Raw genomic sequence first — 18,521 nt, 5'->3', positions numbered from 1 at the left:
ATTTGAAGGTGTTCTTTCTATCAGCTATATATATAGCTAGGAGTAGGCTTTAATTGAATTATAAAGACTAAAAATTTCACTTTATGTGAAAGTATTCAAGCCAGGAAACCCATACTAATGAAACTTCCATCTAACTTACATGCTCCATACATGTACATTTTTTGACACTTCTTGTAAACTTGTCAAATTTTTAGGCTTTTAGCTAGATGTTTAAGATCTCAAGATTCTTTAGGTTCAAAAAGTAAACATATTAGGCGATGTACCTTAATCTCTTGTAAGTCTGCTGTCTATTTAATACTTAATAGATATAGGACTTTGTCTTAAATTTTTGTACAATCCTCCCTTTGAATGAGTACCATGTTATCTTGGCTCCTTTTCAAGCGATAGTGTATCCATCTTTGTCCATCAAATTATAACGAAAGATTATATGCTTTATTAAGGCTCAACTCTTCCATGATGTCGGGCCACTGTCTTCCGAGGGAACAACCACCTTACGAGACAACCAAGGATTTTTTTCACCTATGGAAAACCATGAACCACCACCTTCTTCAGTTGCAGCTCAGGATCTGTCTTGTGCACTCACATAACTAAGGTTAGGGCTGAGGCTCTACCACTTGTGGGGAATTAGATTTTCATTCTAAAAGATTAAACCATTAAGTGCAGTAGTCTTGTGAACTTTGTTTGTACTTTCCCAACAAATTATAAGTATTTACCATTTCGAAACATGAAATTAGATTTTATATATTCTGACTTAATAATCTATACTTATCTCGTATGTTTTCCTTAGAGGGAAGTTGTCCGGATTGAATAAAGTTCGGTATAATATAACCATTGACAATTATTGATCTAGAGTGAGTTGTGAAAGAAAATAATTGTCCCTCTTCAAATTAGAAGAAGCGTATACGAACAAACCGAATGTATAGAATTCTAAATGACGAATTGAGGTAGAGAAGACCAATGATTACTTGTTTATTTGGCCAGTTAAAGTTTGGGAAGGGATCAAATAGAGTAGCTTTATGCTTGTTTAGCACAAGACATTATCATAAGTGCATATTACAAAAATAGGGAGTGACTTGAAAATTAATATTGATTTTTTATTGCATTTAAAGAAAAATGTAAAGAACAAGATTGATTCTCGATAGACCAGAAAAGAATACAGGTTAGAGATGAAGAATTGATTTATTAATGAACTGAATTGATTGAATTTTACATCAGACTGATAAATGCGAGTTTATTGCGCTTATTCGGACCATTAAACTTAGATATTTGCGAGTTTTATTAGCGATTTATTACTTAATTTTCTTATTTTTATTTTGTAGGTGAAAACTCGAGATTAAACGATGAATTGAAGGAATTTATGCGAGAAACGAGCTAAAGATAAAAGTAAACGAAGAAGACGACCAAAGACGCAGCCGAAAGAATATTTAAAAAAAAAAAATTCAGCACGACGCCTAGCCCGAGCATAAACAGAAACTATGGCGCCCAGGCGCCACTCGAGCCGTTTTTAATTGTTTTCAAATTTTCAGGGACCAATGCTGCAATTTCCTTTAGGTTTTAGGTTAAAACATTCAACCAAACACAAGATTTTTCATTCTAACTTGAGAGGTAGCTGGTTCTTCTTCTTCTTCTTGCTTTTTTTTTTTTTTTTTTTTTTTTTTTCCTTTCACCTTTATTTTCTAAGATATTTTGGGGAAAATTGGAATATGGAGATGGTGCATTAGCTTGGAGAAGATGACCCATTTATATTGAAGGATTTTCAACCATTTCTCTCTTTATCAATAAGTTTTTTTTTTCAGTTTTTCCATCAATGTTTTGTAAGAAATTGTTAGTTATTTGTGGATATTTCATGGGTAATTAATTATATTTTGTGATTGTGGATTATTTCAAACCCGAGTTATGATTTTCAATTAATTTGTGCTTTATAATTTTCTTGATTAATGTGTTTAATCCATTGTGTTAAATGTTTATTTTGTTCTTCTTGATTGTTTAGGTGTACAACTAAATGGTTAAGTTGTTTTAATAATGCTATTTTAAAATTAGTAGTACGTAGTATCTATTGATTCCAAAACCTAGTAGCAATTACATTTCGATAGATTATGAAGAATTTTCAATTGAATGTATGTGGATTAACACTTATGTTTGTAAACCGAGCTTGCGAGTTTACCCTTAATTCAATTCATCTCTTTTGTCGTAATGTGTTTGTTAAATTAAATTTAGAGAGCTTGTTCTAGGTTGTTTAAGGAATAGGGTTGAGTAAAGAGCTTGTTTTATTCGACTAATATTTAAGAAGAAATTGAGGTAATTGAGCTTGTAATTATTCTCGAATTGTTGTTAATCTTGAGAACGAAAATCTATTGTTGTAATTGACATGAAAATCATTCTCGTGGTGACGAAATATCCCCCAATCACATATTTTCGCATTCAATCAAGAACAACTTTGTTTATTTCAGATTTCAAGTCTTTTCTAGTTAAAATTTATCGCTTTCCTTAGTTCAACTAACCACACCCCCCCCCCCATTTAATCTAAGTAAGGAAAAATAATTGGAACGTTATATGCAACGTATCACAGTCTTTGGCTATATTTTATACTGTATTGTAACAATAAAGTAAAATGTAATAGCTTACTAACTGAGCTGTAATAACTAACCAACTACTTCTGAGCTGGCTTTTCTTCCAATTTTGACTTTCCTTCTTTTCTTTTTAATTCCATCTTGTCAATTTGTGATGCAAGACTCCAACACCCTCCCCAAGATGAACATGTATGTCAAGAATGTTCATCTTGTGAAGAGTGTGATGAAAAGATAGAGAGCCAAAGGGCTTTGTGAAAAATGTCTGCGAGCTGAAGTCTGGATGGGACGTGAAATAGCTTGATAACATTTTGGTGGAACTTTTCCTGAACAAGATGACAATCAATTTGAATGTGCTTTGTTCTCTCGTGTTGGACTGGGTTGGTGGCTATGGATAATGTTGACTTGCTGTCTATATAAATAGAAGTCGGTTGTGGATGGGCAACGTTCAAGTCCTGTAGAGCATAAAGGAGCCATTGTATTTCGCAAGTGCTCGATACTCAGCCTCTGCTGATGAGCGACTGATGGTGGCTTGTTTCTTTGATTTCCAAGAGATCAATGAATTGCCAAGAAAAATTGCAAAACTAGTGACACTTTTTCGAGTGTCTATACAATCTGCCCTATCACTATTTGAGAAGGCCTTTAGTTGCAAGTCTGAAGAAGAAGGAAAAAAAAAACCTTGACCTAGTGTAGCCTTTAGGTATCTCAACACTCTTGTTGCTACTTGATGATGAATTACAATAGTTTTAGCAAGGAACTGACTAAGCACTTGGACAGAGTATGCTAAGTCAGGCCTTATGATAGTTAAGTATAATAATTTCTCAACAAGTCTTCGATAGTTCGATGGATCCTCATACAAGTTCGTGTCACCTGCAGATAAATTGAGAGTGGATTCTATGGGAAAAGTAGTAGGTTTTGATCCAATGAAGCCAGTATCTTCGAGAATATCAAGGGCATAATTTCTTTGGCACAAAGATATACCAGATTGGGATCTTACGACCTCTAGACCAAGGAAATATTTCAGTTGCCTTAGATCTTTAATGGTGAACTTGTCATGCAAAAGAGCTTTCAACTTTTGACTTTTCAGAGACTATCACCGGCGAATATCACATCATCCACATAGACAAGCAAGACAATAAAAAAATTATCGAATTTCTTGATGAACAGGGAGCAATCTAAGTTGCCTTGGACAAAACCATAGAGAAGGGCATTGGACAACTTAGCAAACCATTGCAGAGAAGCTTGCTTTAGACCATAGAGACTCTTCAACAATCTGCAAACTTTTGGTCCACCTTTTGCGATCATTCTAAGACGCAATTTCATGTAGACCTCTTCATCTAAATCCCCATGTAAAAATGCCTTATTTACATCAAGTTGGTTAAGATGCCAATTTTTTATTGCAGCCATAGCAAGTAAGAGTCAAATGGAAGTGATTTTTGCCATGGGAGAGAAAGTATCAAAAAAATCTAAACCTTCTTATTGGTTATACCCCTTTTGCCACCAATCTAGATTTGTGCCTTTCTACCGTTCCATTTGCAACCAATGGCTACTTTATTTTGAGGAAGAGTAACAAGCTCCTAAGTTTTATTCAACTCCAAGGCATGGAATTCATTTTGCATGGCAGCTTGCCATTCAGGTATTTGGGAGGCTTACTTAAACGTTTTAGGCTCTGAAGTGTTTGAAATAGATGCTAAAAAAGCTTTATGTGAAGAAGATAGCCTATTAGTTGAAAGAAAATGATGAATAGGATAGAGAGTACCTGCAATTGAGGAGTCATCAATTAAAGTAGATGCCTGGGTTGCCTATTGAGATGAGGAGAAATTACTACAATAGTAATCCTGCATGTAAGTAGGTGTGTGTTTGGCTCTGTTGGACTTTTTGATTTGTTAAGCATTTTGATCCGGTGTTTGGTCAGTGGTTGGTAGAAGGGAAAAGGTAGGAGAGGCTTGTTCTGACTGGTTTACAAGAAAAGTAATGGTTATCGATGGATGATATAGATTGTACATTGTGAATTGGAGGCAAGTGTGGTCTGATAGGACATGAATCTGGAAAGAATTCTGAATTAGGAAATAAGAAGGAATGCGTTTTAGGATTGCATGGAAGGACGTTGAAAGGGAAAATTGTTTCATGAAATATAACATTTCTAGAAACAAATATCTTGTTAGTGTTTAAGCTCATAAGCTTGTATCCTTTGTAGGCCAGAGGATATCCAAAGAATATGCATTTTGTTGCTCTTGGGTTGAATTTTTGTTTGTGGTTTGCCAATGTAGATGCAAAACAGAGGCAACCAAAAACTTTTAGATGAGCAAGATTGGGTGGCTTATCAAAGAGCATCTCTAATGGGGTTTTGTTTTGGAGAAGTGGTGTAGGAATTTTGTTGATAATGTGGGTTGCATTGTGTACATAGTTACTCCAAAAGTTTTGGGGCAAATTTGCTTGAAACATTAGTGCTCTAGCTGTATTTAGTAGGTGTTGGTGTTTTCTTTCCATAACTCTATTTTGTTGTGGAGATTCTACACAACTTCATTGATGTATGGTGCCATATTTGTTGTAAAATTTGGTGAGAATGAACTTTGGACCGTTGTCAAACCGTAAGATTTTGATAGGGACAGAGTATTGATTTTCTACCATTTTACAAAAGGCTTTGATTAAGGATAGCACTTCTGATTTTGCTTTCATCATGTATACCCAAGTACACCTTGTGATATCATCTACAATAGTCAAAAAAATATTTAAAACCACAGTATGAAAAAGGGCTGAAAGGACCCCAAATGTGATGAATCAGATCAAACTTTATATTGGATTTATTTTGTGACATAGAGAAAAGAAGTTTCCTTTGTTTTGCTAGAGGACATGTATCACAAACATGTGTACAATCAAGAGTAATGGATGGTTCAATTTTTTTGAGAGAGGATAATCTTGTACTGGACACATGTCTCAGCCTGTAGTGCCATATGTCTAACTGGTTGTGAGTAATAGCTAAAGCAAAAGGTACAGAAGCAAATTGAGATGTATTGCAAGGATGAGCCTTTGATGAAACTGGAATCAAGTGGTAAAGCCCATCTTTCTCAAAGGCAATACCAATCATCTTCTTCATTGATGGGTCCTACAGGGTAAAATGAGAGGCAGTAAAAGTAAGGCAGAGATCAGATTGTTTGGTAAGTTTGGAAACAGATAATAAGTTAAATGAGAAAGTGGGAACACATAGGACATTATGAAGGAACAAAGAGTTGGAGAGATATACAATATCAATATGTGACGTAGGGACTCTAATACCATTGGGAAGATTTATAGATGCATTGATAGATTTTGGTGTGGAATAATATAGACGTGGTGAATAGATCATGTGCTCTGTTGCACCAGTGTCAAGAATCCAAGATAAATTGGAGTGTGATGTAGAAGAGACAGAACTACAGTAAGCTAAGTGTGATATGGATTGTGTTTTATCGGAAAAGTGAGATGTAGAGACAATGTTAGCTGCTGGTTGATTATTGTTCTAGGTGGAAGAATCAAATGGCATTATGTTAGCAAGCGCCATTAATTTTTGAAACTCTTCTGGAGTAAAAGAAAACCTTGGTTGCTCATTACTATTCTGATTGCCAGACTTTTGATTTGTAAAGATAACGTGTGCAAAAACATGCCTTTTTGTTTTTGGTCCAGTCCAGCCAGGTGGATATCCATGGAGTTGGAAACCCTTGTCTACCCTATGTCCATTATAGCTACAGTAGGTGCAATGCAAGGAAGACTTAGACTTATCCTTGAGTGACTTTGGTTGGTAATTTTGTTGATTGAGCAGCTTGGCCATCAAAGCATGTGTCTCATTGTATGTGATAGAGTTTGTGAGTTGTCTCTGGCTTTCTTCTTGAAGCAGTAAGGAAAAGACTTTCCCCATACTAGGCAATGGAACCATAAGGAGTAATTGACTTCTATGGAAGCAAAAGAATCATTTAGCCAACCAAAAATTTGAGAACATAGTCAGATTGTTGTCTAGCTTGTCGAAACTTGAACAATTCACAAGTGCATGATGCTATCTTTCCATAGGTACAAGTTGGAAATGATCTGTAGTTAATGTATTCATCCCAAAGAGTCTTAAAGGTACTGAAGTATTCAGTAACAGATGATGATCCTTGACTTATACAGCTCAGGGATTTCTCAAGATGAAAAACCCTTGGTCCATCACTCCTTAGATATCTTATTTTGAGTTCATTCCATAGATCAATGACAAATGTCACAAATAGCAGGCTATTTCATACTTCCTTAGAAATTGAATTCATCAACCAAGAGAGAACTAAATTGTTTACACGTAGCCACGCCGTATGATCGACGATTTGATCAGTGGAAGGAGGAGTGATAGAGCCACCAATGAATTTTACCTTGTTCTTGACTGTCAAAGCCATGGTGATTGATCGACTCTAGGTGACATAGTTTTCTCCATTGAAGATTTCTGAGACTAACAAAGCACCAAGATTGTCACTTGGGTGTAGATAATATGAACCCGAGGAGACATTTGAGGGGTTGGTAGCAGAAAGTTTAGAATTATCAACACTCATTTCAGCAGATTAGCATACAGAATTCCAAAGCAGAATTTTTGTGGAATTTCTGTAGAGAAGAGATGATTTTGCAGAGCACCGTCTCAAATGGGTGATATTATTCTAGTAGGTGATGTTGCGGAAGCATTTTCTTGAAGAAAGCTCTGATACCATGTAAAGAAGCAAATTGATTTTCGATAGAGCAGGAAAGAATGCGGGCTAGAGATGAAGAATTTATTTTTTAATGAACTAAATTGAATGAATTTTGCATCAGTGCCTTGGCTACATTTTATAACGTACCGTAACAATAAAGTAAAATGTGATAGCTAACTAACCGAGCTGTAATAACTAACTAAGTGAGCTGTAATAACTAGCTAACTACTTTTGATCTGGCTTTTTTTCCAATTTCGACTTTTCTTCTTTTCTTTTTAATTCCATGTTGTCAATATGTGATGCAAGACTCCAACAAAAAATACTGCAAAATACAGTGTGTATAATTTTTTGCACGTGAAATTTAGGAAACCTTGCATTTGAAAAATTACAAAATTTTGTTGGAAATTGAGAATGTGTAAAGCAAAGATAGCTAATGTTGCCAAATTGACAAATTATAGCTGTTGATGACTGTCAATTTAGTGAAAGAGATGAAATGGAATATTGATGCTATGGAATGGGTTTGCATTTGAATAATACTCCATATATTCAAAAAAATAAAATAAAATAAAGAAAAATGTTATTATTATTATTATGGATCTTGTGTTACACTTTTGCCATCTTCTGCTAGAAAAAAGCCAGTCTCTTTAATAGTGAGAGCTTCGGCTTTTTCCCCCAATTCTTAATGGAGGTTAGCTTTTCTTAACGCAAATACAATACATATATAGTGGAGTACAAGACTCGATAGAAGTTTACATAGCAAATAAATGAAAAACACAAATAGTATGAAGAGAGAAAAGGAAGGTTGAAAGAAGGGGAAATAGGATGGGCGGATATATTAGATATGAGTAGTGGTGGTATTGGTGGTTGCAGCAAATGTGGAAATAGATAACAAAATATATGTAATGAATTAATAACTATGTTAAAAGTGATGATGATAATGAGAGTATGAAAATAGGTGTTTAACATAATTTCACAAAATCTAATACATTATGTTACAACATTTAATTGTAAAAAAAAATAATAATAATAAAAATTAAATTAAATTAAAAAATGATAAACATAAAAAAGTATAAAAAACTATTTGAGAATAAAAAGTTTCAGAAGTATGAAATTAGTGAACTTTTTTTAATGTATCTGTGAATTGTTCCCTATATTTTATTTCAAAATTTCCCTGAAATTTTAATTTGGTCAATATATTTTAATCTATCCCAATTGGGTTATCGAACTTGTTTAGCTTATAAGGTCACCACTTTGTATCTCAAATTGATGAAAATTGCATAATTGGTAGCCATATCGTGACAAAATTTCTGCGTGATCAATGCATTTTATGTCAATACACCACTACACTTCATCATTAAGTATCATAATATAACAAGAATTTTTGATCTTTTTATCTAAATACATTGTAATGACCCACATTCTACTTTGTAATCCTTTTATTTTTTTAGAATGCCACATAGCGATGTGGACGATCAAATACAACATAGTGTGCCAACTAAGGAATTCTCATCAATTTGAAAAAAAAAAAAAAAAAAAAGGTCGATAGAATGCTACACAAAAGTGAAATATTGAAAATAATTTTAAGTTCACTTACTCATTTCAGACATATTAGACTTCAGTGAGATATTTGAAATTTTGCTAAAAGTTTGTGACTATGAGTGCAATATGCACCATTTGAGAATCAACAATGTTATATGTACAATCGGGGTTAACAACCACACATATGGAAAGGGGCTCACGATGAATAAAAAAATTGTGGACCTCCCTCCTATGATGAATTTGTTAATCGAGGTTGTCAATTCTGATTGTACAACCAGTAAAATTCATTTGAGAATAGAGATTTAAATTAATTTTGTACTTTGAAAATGGTGAGGACTATATCTTTGGACTTCTGGATGAAATGAATTATTATCATCCTTCCAATAAGACTGTAAACTAATGATCCCGTCATTAATGAATTGTCATTCTCTTTTTATAAAACATTTCAATTGCAAAGATTAATGCAAATAATTAAATTATTGTTCTCTAATGATTTAAGGTGCTGCACATATTTTGCGATGGATTTCCATAAATATATTTTGTCGATACTAATTATGACATCATCTATTTATGAAAAAAACTATAAGATAAATTCAAATTAATCGAGAGTGTTGTGGTGGCCTCCCTTTTTTCCAATTCGTTCACTTGGCCATTTCATAAACACCCCTGGTGACTTAGGGCCATGTTTGGTGCAAACAAATATAACGAGTGGGGAACCCTATATTTATTTATTTTTATTTTTTAAGGTAAAATATATATTGAAAATGAAGGAAATTAATTAGCTAATGATATGGAAGGGAATTGAAAGTTCGGGAGAGTTCTATTTTCCTGGCAAACATACCCTTATGGTAAATTAGTTAAAGGAAGTTACATAATTAGCCTCTGCCAAACAGCTAACCGTGCTGCATTCCACGTAGTTGTTGTTCGAAGGCTTTGATTTCTATTTTATAGTTTTGTACCACTTTCTCGATCTCCACCACGTAGTTGTACGTTTCAGATTGATTCAAGATTTTAGAAAGCCATACTCTTTAGCGGTTGGGATTGCTTTTCTGGAGAAGTCTTGGATGCGCATCTGAATTTAATATGTATTTTGTACTGGGTTGTGATTAATGAGGTCATAGTTTGAATTCTCGAGGCTCTCTTGGATCGACAATGGTAAAGTTTTGGATTTTTTATTAATTCCATGCTTCGTGGTATTTCAATGATTCAATTTCTGTTTGCTGACATTGCTGATGATTGCAGCTAAATTTGGTATGGTAGTGATTGGTCGGTAAACGGCGAGTCTATTGATTTGTTTCCTATGTCAATGAGCTTGCCGATGAATTGGGTGCCCGACAAGGGATTTTTAATGGTAATCTTGGCTTCAGTTTTTGAAGCTATTTAGGTCAAATGTGGGTATGAGTAGTTATAATAGAAGTGTTTCCTTTAAACAGAGGGCTGCTAGCAGCCCCAGATTTAGTAGGAAGACTTGGGTTTCGAACCTGTTTTGTGCACTAATTGTGGTTGGATCTATTGTTTCCTTTTTCTTTGTCATCGGTTGTGGGTACTTATATGTCCTACCGAATCTTACACATTCGTTCCATGACCGCGAGGATAGATTTTCCAACTTCAGTGTTTCAGACGATACATGTGATGTATTTGATGGAAATTGGGTATTGGATGATAGTTACCCCTTGTACAATGCTTCGGAATGCCCTTTTGTAGAGCAAGGATTCAACTGCCTGGACAATGGCCGAACAGATAACGATTATATAAAATGGAGGTGGAAGCCAAAGAATTGTGTTATTCCAAGAGTTAACGTGCAGCGTGTTTTGGAAATGCTCCGAAATAAAAGAGTTGTTTTTGTTGGTGATTCGATGAGTAGAACACAATGGGAATCTTTAATATGTTTGCTAATGACTGGGCTGGAAGATAAGAGTACTGTGTATGAAGTCAACGGGAACAAGATCACCAAACAAATTAGATTTTTAGGGGTAAGGTTCAGTTCCTTTAATTTCACTATCGAATTCTACCGATCAGTTTTCCTTGTGCAACACTACTGGGCACCTAAACATGGACCAAGGAGAGTTAGATCAACGCTTAAGTTGGACAAATTGGATGATATCAGTAAGGAGTGGATTGATTCAGATGTTCTTATTTTCAATTCTGGTCAATGGTGGGTTCCAGGGAAGCTTTTTGGAATGTAAGTTTCCTTCTTTCTTTAAGCATGAATTTCACGTTGGCCCATCCATTCAGTTTCTATACGTGTATTGATTGAATGATCGACAATTTCAAGTGTTTTTATTAGATCTTTCCGTGCCATTATAAGTAAACATTCAAAATCTCTCATTACGGTCAGCTCCTCCTCTAGACCCCTTTCTCTTATACACTAGACAGTACATTGAACTTCTTAACAAGGAAAACTTTAATTTCTCAAGAAAATAATTCTTTTGACTTTAACTCAACCAGCTTAGATTTTTAGTTTTGCAGGATTGTTTTTGTTCAATTGCTTCACTTTGTTAACAGTGTTAGACAGAGGATAAGTGTTTGGGTAAGGATTTAAAATTGCTTAGTTGGTTACTTTGAGCTAGGTAAACTTTTTCGAGATTTTTTTGGATCAAAATAAACTTTAGGAACTTTTTGTTCTTTTACGATTTAATTGCAGCGAAAAAAAGGGAAAACGAAAAAGAAAAACAAAAAAAGGAAAAACAAAACAATGTTCTTGCTCTTACTTTCTTTTTTCGACATATAGTCCATGACTTCTGAACACTTAAAATCACTAACAAACAAGCAAATGCTTTCAGGTAAATTATACTCACAATGGCCCAAAGCCACTAACTTGTGAAGCTTTAATGTTTTGTTCCCCTTTAGTTTAAGATTTAACCCCCCTCCCCTGTTTTTCTCCCCTCCAAGTTGAAGAGTTGAATTAATCATTTTTGGTGATGTTGCTGTTGCAGCTGTTACTACTTTGTTTCCTGAGGGGAATTTGATGATATTGTATATTTTGTTATGGTTTGGAAAGCAAGGCTCCAAATAATTTTTTTGTAATTTATGATGTATTTAAGAATATGAAAAGCATGTAGTTCAGAGCAAGAAAAATACGATTGCATTCCTGACCCTATGGGATCATCAAATAAAAATGGAATCTAATCTTTATTTGGTCCATTTCGACTTCTATGTGCAAATTCATGATTACTTAGACTTGTATAATTTAACAGTGTTGATGGTGTTAAAAATTTCCAAATCAATCATATCTTATTTGTTACAACCGGATGAAAGTAGAATCCTATCCTACCCGGAAAGGAAAGCAAGGAAAGCTAGCATAAATAACATATAGTCCTGAATCTTCTGATTTACATTTACCTTTTTCTCCTGGCGAGTAATAGAAATGTAACAGTTTTATGGAATTGCTCAAAATTGTTGTATTGAATTTCTTAGGGATACCTTCTGTCTTTTGTTAGTAACTTTTAACTGTCCCACTCATAAGTTTCTTGATTCTGGAACTCAAATTAGACTTGGACATCCTAATTCATTTTGATAGGCTTCACTTATCCAGATCAGTTATAGACCATTGCGTTTTTTCATAACGAGTTGTTCCTTTACATGTACACTACTTCTAGATTTTGCCCATAAGTTGTTCATGATACAGAATATCATAGTTTAAGTTATAAGTTTTTTACATTGATCTGTCTGCATATGATGTCTGACACATTAGTGTCGGATGGCACAAAAAAATCTGATTAACTGGCAGCTTACAGTAATTTTTCTAATATGGTTAACTAGTTTTTTGTTCCAGATGAGAGTCTTTTTGTGTGGCTGTTTTTTGATGTATGTGTTAAGCTAACTTCTGAATTTCTTGTCTTGGCAGGGGATGCTATTTTCAAGTTGGTAATTCTCTGAAGCTTGGAATGCAAATTACCTCTGCCTTCAGAACAGCAATAAACACTTGGGCATCATGGGTTGACAGGAAGATAAATCCAAAAAGAACGCGGGTCTTCTTCCGAACTTTTGAGCCTTCTCACTGGAGGTACTGTGCTGTTCTTTGAAAAATATTTAGCTTTCCATATGCACACCATCAAATTTCTATTTTCTTTTGCTGCAAATATAAATGTTGGTATTCCTTGCTTTATCTTTCACTGGTCCTCGTCATTATCATATAATCTTTTTTCCTTAATGTGGAACAAGTTTATTATTTTTACCTTAACTGGTATTAAATTTGAAAAACGTTGAGACAGCTCAAATTCCTTGGAGCTTACCTCATCTGACTTCCGTTGATAAATACATGTTTTTGCTTTCAAAAGTTGAAGGATCTATAATATTTTGGTTATTATTCCTTTAAAAGGATCTGGAAAGTGATACTTTTTTCATAATGAAGCTGTTACTACAATTAGTTTGCTATTTCTATCTGCACCAGTTTCTCCTTAATCTTTTTTTTTTTTTTTTTTTTTTTTTTTTTCTAAATTTTAATTTTATTATTATTATTATTATTATTTTTTTATTATTTTTTTTTTTAATGTATTTTGGCTAATTGCAAGAGATTTATTTTAAAAAATGGTGGTTTGTTTTTGCACCAGGAATCTAACTCTGCGGCAATGCAATGTCACAAAGTTTCCTCTTTTAGAGGCCAGAGGGAAAGACGGTAGTCAATTTTCAGACACAGTATTCGAGGTGGTAAACAATATGTCAGTTCCTGTTACGGTTTTGCATATAACTCCGATGTCAGCATTTCGAAGTGATGCTCATGTGGGTACTTGGAGTGACAAGTCATCTTTATCTGATTGTAGCCACTGGTGTTTACCTGGAGTACCTGATATATGGAATGAATTAGTCATTTCATACCTACTTGGTAGCAACGAACCTGAAACTATGAGTGCAAGCTCAGGGTATGTTTAATTGCCCTTTACCTCTTTTTTAGGTAGTTTGGAGTAGTTTTTATCCCGGAGCTGGTTTGGTTTGGCCACATGGTGAACTACACATATGGAAGTTCCATTGCCAACTCATTCGAGGTCTTTTAAGCATATGCATCAAGATGTTTAGAGATGGATTCCTCCTGTTTCTTCTGGGACATCAAATTAGGATCCTTGAATTTTTCTGCCATTTGTAGGAGGAAAAAAAAGGCAAACTTGGAAGAGAAATAATCATCGTTCGAGCTCAAGGACTAATCAATCCTTTATTTCTTATCTATTACTGATAGAATAGTAGCTGAAGCACCTCGTTTTGTATTCTTTTATGCAGATTCAATAATCTATGAGCTCATGCTCACAATCCAGCCAAGGTATCATCCAGTTAAAGATCAATGAATTGTGCAGTTGTTAAAATAGCAGAAAACTTTGTTCAATTATTTTTCGATTTTTTTGTCAAAGAAAAGGAGAAATGTATCAACTGTTTTGTTGTCAACTGATCAGAATTTTTATTATACTGTTGTAATACTAACTTCTCCAGAAAATGTTTAGGAATGTGAAAGCCATATAATATTGTTATTTCCTTGTATCAAGTTTTATAAGTACCGTATTTGGTTAACTCTATCCATTTTTGCTTGCCATTTTCATTAGTTTCTTTAACAGATGACATAATTTCCCCTAAAGACCAATGACAAATTGACACCTTATAATTTTTTTCTACTTATTTCCTGCTTAAAGGGGCTTCTTCGTTGTAGTTCAAATGACCAATTTAACCTAGTTTAAATTCCTCATCGTCTTTTTCCATTATTTTTCTCGTATATAGGTGAGATCAATTTACCAACTGGACAATACAATTTTGTGGAGTTTCCTCTCAAAATTTGGTCTAGTTGAACCAGTTAAGTACTCTAACAGTGAAAACTAGAAAGTGTCAACGTGTAAGGTTTTGGGCTATTACACAATGTTGATATATTTTAAAATGGAATTTTAAAGTCTTAATACAGTATAAAAGCTCATTAACAAGCACATCGTTTTGATTAGCGCCTGGATTTTAAAATTTGTCTGTTCAAACTAGTCATTATTTTGTTGGGCATGCAAAGGTAAATTCTACATTAAAAAAAAATAAAAAAGAGCAAATTACGTAGACCCCCACCCTAATTTATGATAAGTTCAGAAATACCATTCACTCATAAACAATTACACAAACCTCCATTATTTCAAGTTTTCAACAATGTGTACTTCTCCTTGGGTTTATGACAAATTTCCTAAATAAATAAACAAAATTGAACTACTCCTTCAAAAAGCTTAACCTTGTGAAAGGGAACATCAAATCTTAATACATGAAGTCTTCTGGAGGATTATGGGCTTGTTTGGGAGCGATTTTCCCTCCTAAAAAATTGATTTTTTGACCGTTATTTCACTATTTCAGTCGTCATATTTGACTTCTTCTCTCACACGTGGATCTCACTTTTCTCCTAACGGTCAAAAAATCAATTTTCAAAATCACTCCCAAATAGGCTCTATATCTTATAACATACCACTAAGCATATTTCCAACATTGGCATTAACTTTGCACATGCATGCCGTAAAAAGAACATGAAGGGAAATGATGAAATCAAGAAAGGAACACAAGCTTCTTCACCAAGTACAAAAAATACTCCAAAATCCAGTTCAATGCCATTGCTTTGTTATTAAATATTTTGTCAGTTTGATATAATATTAGCAGTAATGAAGTTGCCTTATACCAGATGTCATACCTAACTCCAGGCCGCCCTTGCCCACTACCATTACATTGACGAAGGGGCGGGGGACTATAGACTAACTAGTCAATTACAACTCAACAGGGCCGGTCTTGTGATTATCGGGGTTCGACGCGAAGTCCAAAATTTAGGTCCCCAAAATGAACGTAAATATAAAATTCAACGATATATTATGCAACATATTGTTAATTTAAAATTTAAAATTAAAATAACAAACATATATCTCAATCATCTCACAATTAATGAAAAAACTATTTTCCTTCTTTCAATATTTAAAAAAAAAAAAAAAAAAAAACTTTCGGCCAAAATAGGCCTTTTGTGGTTTTGGGCCAGAGGCACAGGCCTCATTTGCCTGTGTCCAGGACAGGCTCTGCAACTCAACAAGGAATTTCTCAAAATGTTGTTGTTCATTTATTTTTTTTTTATTATTTTTTTTTTTTTGGTTTTTTGGGTAGGACTCACAAAATGGAAAATAGCTTCATATTTTAGTATCTTATCTAAAAGATCATTTTATTTTTTTGAAAAATGTATTAAAAACGTTTCATTTTTTTTATTTATTATAGTTATAATCGACCTTAACTCAATTAATTGTTTGCCAAAATGGAGATGGGGTGAAAAAAAAAAAAAAAAGGATGGAGTGGATAACAAAAGGTAAAAATAAGAAATTAGTTATTAAAACTTTGTATTAGTGATGCCATTTTTTAAATTGCAATTATGAGTGAGTATTTCATGTAATTAAAATTAACATTGGTTGAACCTGAAAAGGTAAATAAATTAGTGAATCTAATTCACCGTCGACTTGGTAGGGGGACAACAATTGAAGACTCTCTAATATGTAATTGCTTGAATCAACCACATGAAGAATGCCCCTTATATACAGGTAAATGAAAATTGACATCGCCATGATTATGATTGATGTGATTGGTCATGGGAAATTAAGCCATTCTAGTACCATGCTGAGATTCTAATTGGTGGAGTAATAATCAAACACACCGTCCTATGTAGTGCAATTGTCGAATGAAGAGACATCACTTCATCAGGTGACCCAATCTCACCCATTGAGATGAGATCACGTCAAAACTTGAGTTACGGTACACGACCGCCGTACCCAAGCACATCTAGTTGAGGAGGTTGATTTGCTAATGCCATCATAGCCTAAGGGCTAGTCTTCAATCCTAGGTTGTCTTGTCAAATGGTTTTAATTGATTGATTCCCATACAACTTGAGAACATTCTCTTGCCAAAGTAATGATTACCTTAGTTTAATTTTGGAATTCCGTTATGTGTACGGGATAGTTTAACAGGATTTTATATAGAGAAACACTTAACAGATTTTCATTAACAATTGTTTAAAAAAAATTACAGTTATACAAGTGCTATTATCTCAACACCTGTAAATTTCCCAGTTAGTAGCCACTGTACAAAAGAATTAACCCTTAATTTTATTCTTGAAGATAAATGTATTTATTCAATCTAAACGTGAGAATAGAAATCGTATTAATTCCAAACTCTTCGGTTTGGGTTGGAAGCTACATCGGATCGACGCCGACATGACGAGATCAAAGATCATGTTATATAGAGCTTGGAGCTGATTTTGCTCACATCCAGTGATAACTTTTGTTAGTAATACGTTAGTATATAGATTCGATTATCCCAACTCAATATGTTTGTGTACAATATTTACTGCTGTTTTGGACAAAAAAAATAAATTATTATTATTATTATTATTATTTTGATAAAGATTACAAAAACAAATATAATGCTATCAGTCCATAAATGTTGCTACTAATAATTTCACTGGATTTCCATGTTCCAACTATAGCTAGACAAAAATATTTTTATGAAAAAAAGGAATTCAAATTTCATGGAGTCTATTTCATGACAAAAGGACCACAGACATAAAGTCATGTTTGGTAAGATGAAGAAACCTTTTTCTGTCCTTAGAAATTATCATTTCCCGTCTAATCACTCTTCTCTCTTAACAAACACGACCTTGCTGTGAGTACAGCATGTCATCACGTCCCTAACCACCTCAAAAAGCTCAGGCCCCACCAATTGCACGTTTCCACCTCACAAAATTGCACTGCCAGAACAAACTTCGTCGTGCCAGAAAAATCGACTTATTTTAGTCTTCCCTAATTGTACTTACTTTATCTGGATATAGAATTTTACTCTGGCACATTCACGTTTAGCATTTACCATTTTTTATTAATAAATTATTTTATTCTTCTCTCCTCCTTACTTTCTGTCTCTTCCTCGCAGAGACTGGTCTCTGCTCTTTCCCACCAATCAAGAAAACCCTAACCCTAAAAATACCCTTATTTTCTTATCACGGATGATGTTAAATGTGCGATATTTTTAGCTGATGCTACTGTTTATGCCTTCAATTCATCTTCATTTGACGCCGGCGCTATGTATTGCTGTAAGTGTTTAGCAACTCTTTATTTCTTTTTTCTTTTTTCTCTATGTGCAATAAATATGATGCATTTCATAATACATATTGGTCCCCATGCCGATTTCTGTATGCGCGAGTCCATTTGTTTTATGAATGATTTTATATCTCTCTTTCCTGTACTAATATATGATTGTATTTACTAATTGTATTGTTAGAGAAGCTGTGGGATTATATTGTGTTAGTGATTGTCCATTTTTATTTTCCTGTTTTTGTTGTTTATATTGTAGTTACTGAAATTTGAGTGGACAGACTATAGTTCGAAATGGAACAAGAATTCGAAAAACGAATTGGTAGCTTTTTATTTTAATTTTTTTTACTAGGAATGCATCAGTAAGTGTCACTTTATTCTTTATAATTTATTTATTTATTTTTCATGGACAATGGTTCAATTTGAGTTGAAGTCAGAGCCATAAGCATTCAAATGTTCCAGCCTTGCTTTTGAAATGTTGGAGCTTTGTATTTACATTAGATATAATGAAAAAATTAATCAATTATAATGGGAAGTAGAGAGTAGTCACATGGGAGTTAGAAAAAGGTGATATAGATGGTAGCTTGATCATTGACAAGCTTTGATAAGCCCAAAAAAAAAAAAAAAAAAAAAAGGGGGGGGGGATTTTTTCCCCCCCCCTGGGGGGGGGGGGC

The 18,521-nt window shown here is 34.0% G+C and overlaps 2 protein-coding genes across 3 annotated transcripts in view; both read left to right on the top strand.

Moving 5' to 3' along the window:
- The first annotated feature begins 9,638 nt into the window (after window positions 1-9,638).
- LOC111401130 (protein trichome berefringence-like 7) lies at window positions 9,639-14,257 on the top strand. Of its 2 annotated transcripts, XM_023028711.1 has the most exons (5): window positions 9,639-9,943; window positions 10,031-10,970; window positions 12,636-12,794; window positions 13,342-13,650; window positions 14,003-14,257. In XM_023028711.1, exons 2-5 carry the CDS (start codon window positions 10,186-10,188, stop codon window positions 14,016-14,018), a joined length of 1,269 nt encoding a protein of 422 aa, XP_022884479.1. In that variant the 5' UTR covers window positions 9,639-9,943; window positions 10,031-10,185; the 3' UTR covers window positions 14,019-14,257. The 2 variants fall into 2 exon arrangements, with proteins under 2 accessions (XP_022884479.1, XP_022884478.1); XM_023028710.1 differs by having other exon boundaries at window positions 9,639-10,970.
- A 3,388-nt stretch (window positions 14,258-17,645) lies between these two features.
- Window positions 17,646-18,521, top strand: part of LOC111401129 — a 5,401-nt gene continuing 4,525 nt past the window's right edge. Inside the window, exon 1 of the mRNA XM_023028709.1 lies at window positions 17,646-17,846. The gene's annotated coding sequence lies outside the window, so the exon portion shown is untranslated. The remainder of the gene's footprint in view (window positions 17,847-18,521) is intronic.

This window comes from Olea europaea, chromosome 10, assembly GCF_002742605.1.
Source record: "Olea europaea var. sylvestris chromosome 10, O_europaea_v1, whole genome shotgun sequence".
Lineage (NCBI taxonomy): Eukaryota > Viridiplantae > Streptophyta > Magnoliopsida > Lamiales > Oleaceae > Olea > Olea europaea.
Note: the sequence above shows the minus strand (reverse complement) of the source record. Positions and strands in the feature narration are given on the sequence as shown.

Excerpts from the sequence above, each read along its gene's own strand:
- LOC111401130 (XM_023028711.1), top strand. The coding sequence starts at position 10,186 with ATGAGTAGTTATAATAGAAGTGTTTCCTTTAAACAGAGGGCTGCTAGC. Across the intron at positions 10,971-12,635 it reads CCAGGGAAGCTTTTTGGAAT|GGGATGCTATTTTCAAGTTG; the intron begins GTAAGTTTCCTT and ends TTGTCTTGGCAG. Across the intron at positions 12,795-13,341 it reads TTTGAGCCTTCTCACTGGAG|GAATCTAACTCTGCGGCAAT; the intron begins GTACTGTGCTGT and ends TTTTTGCACCAG.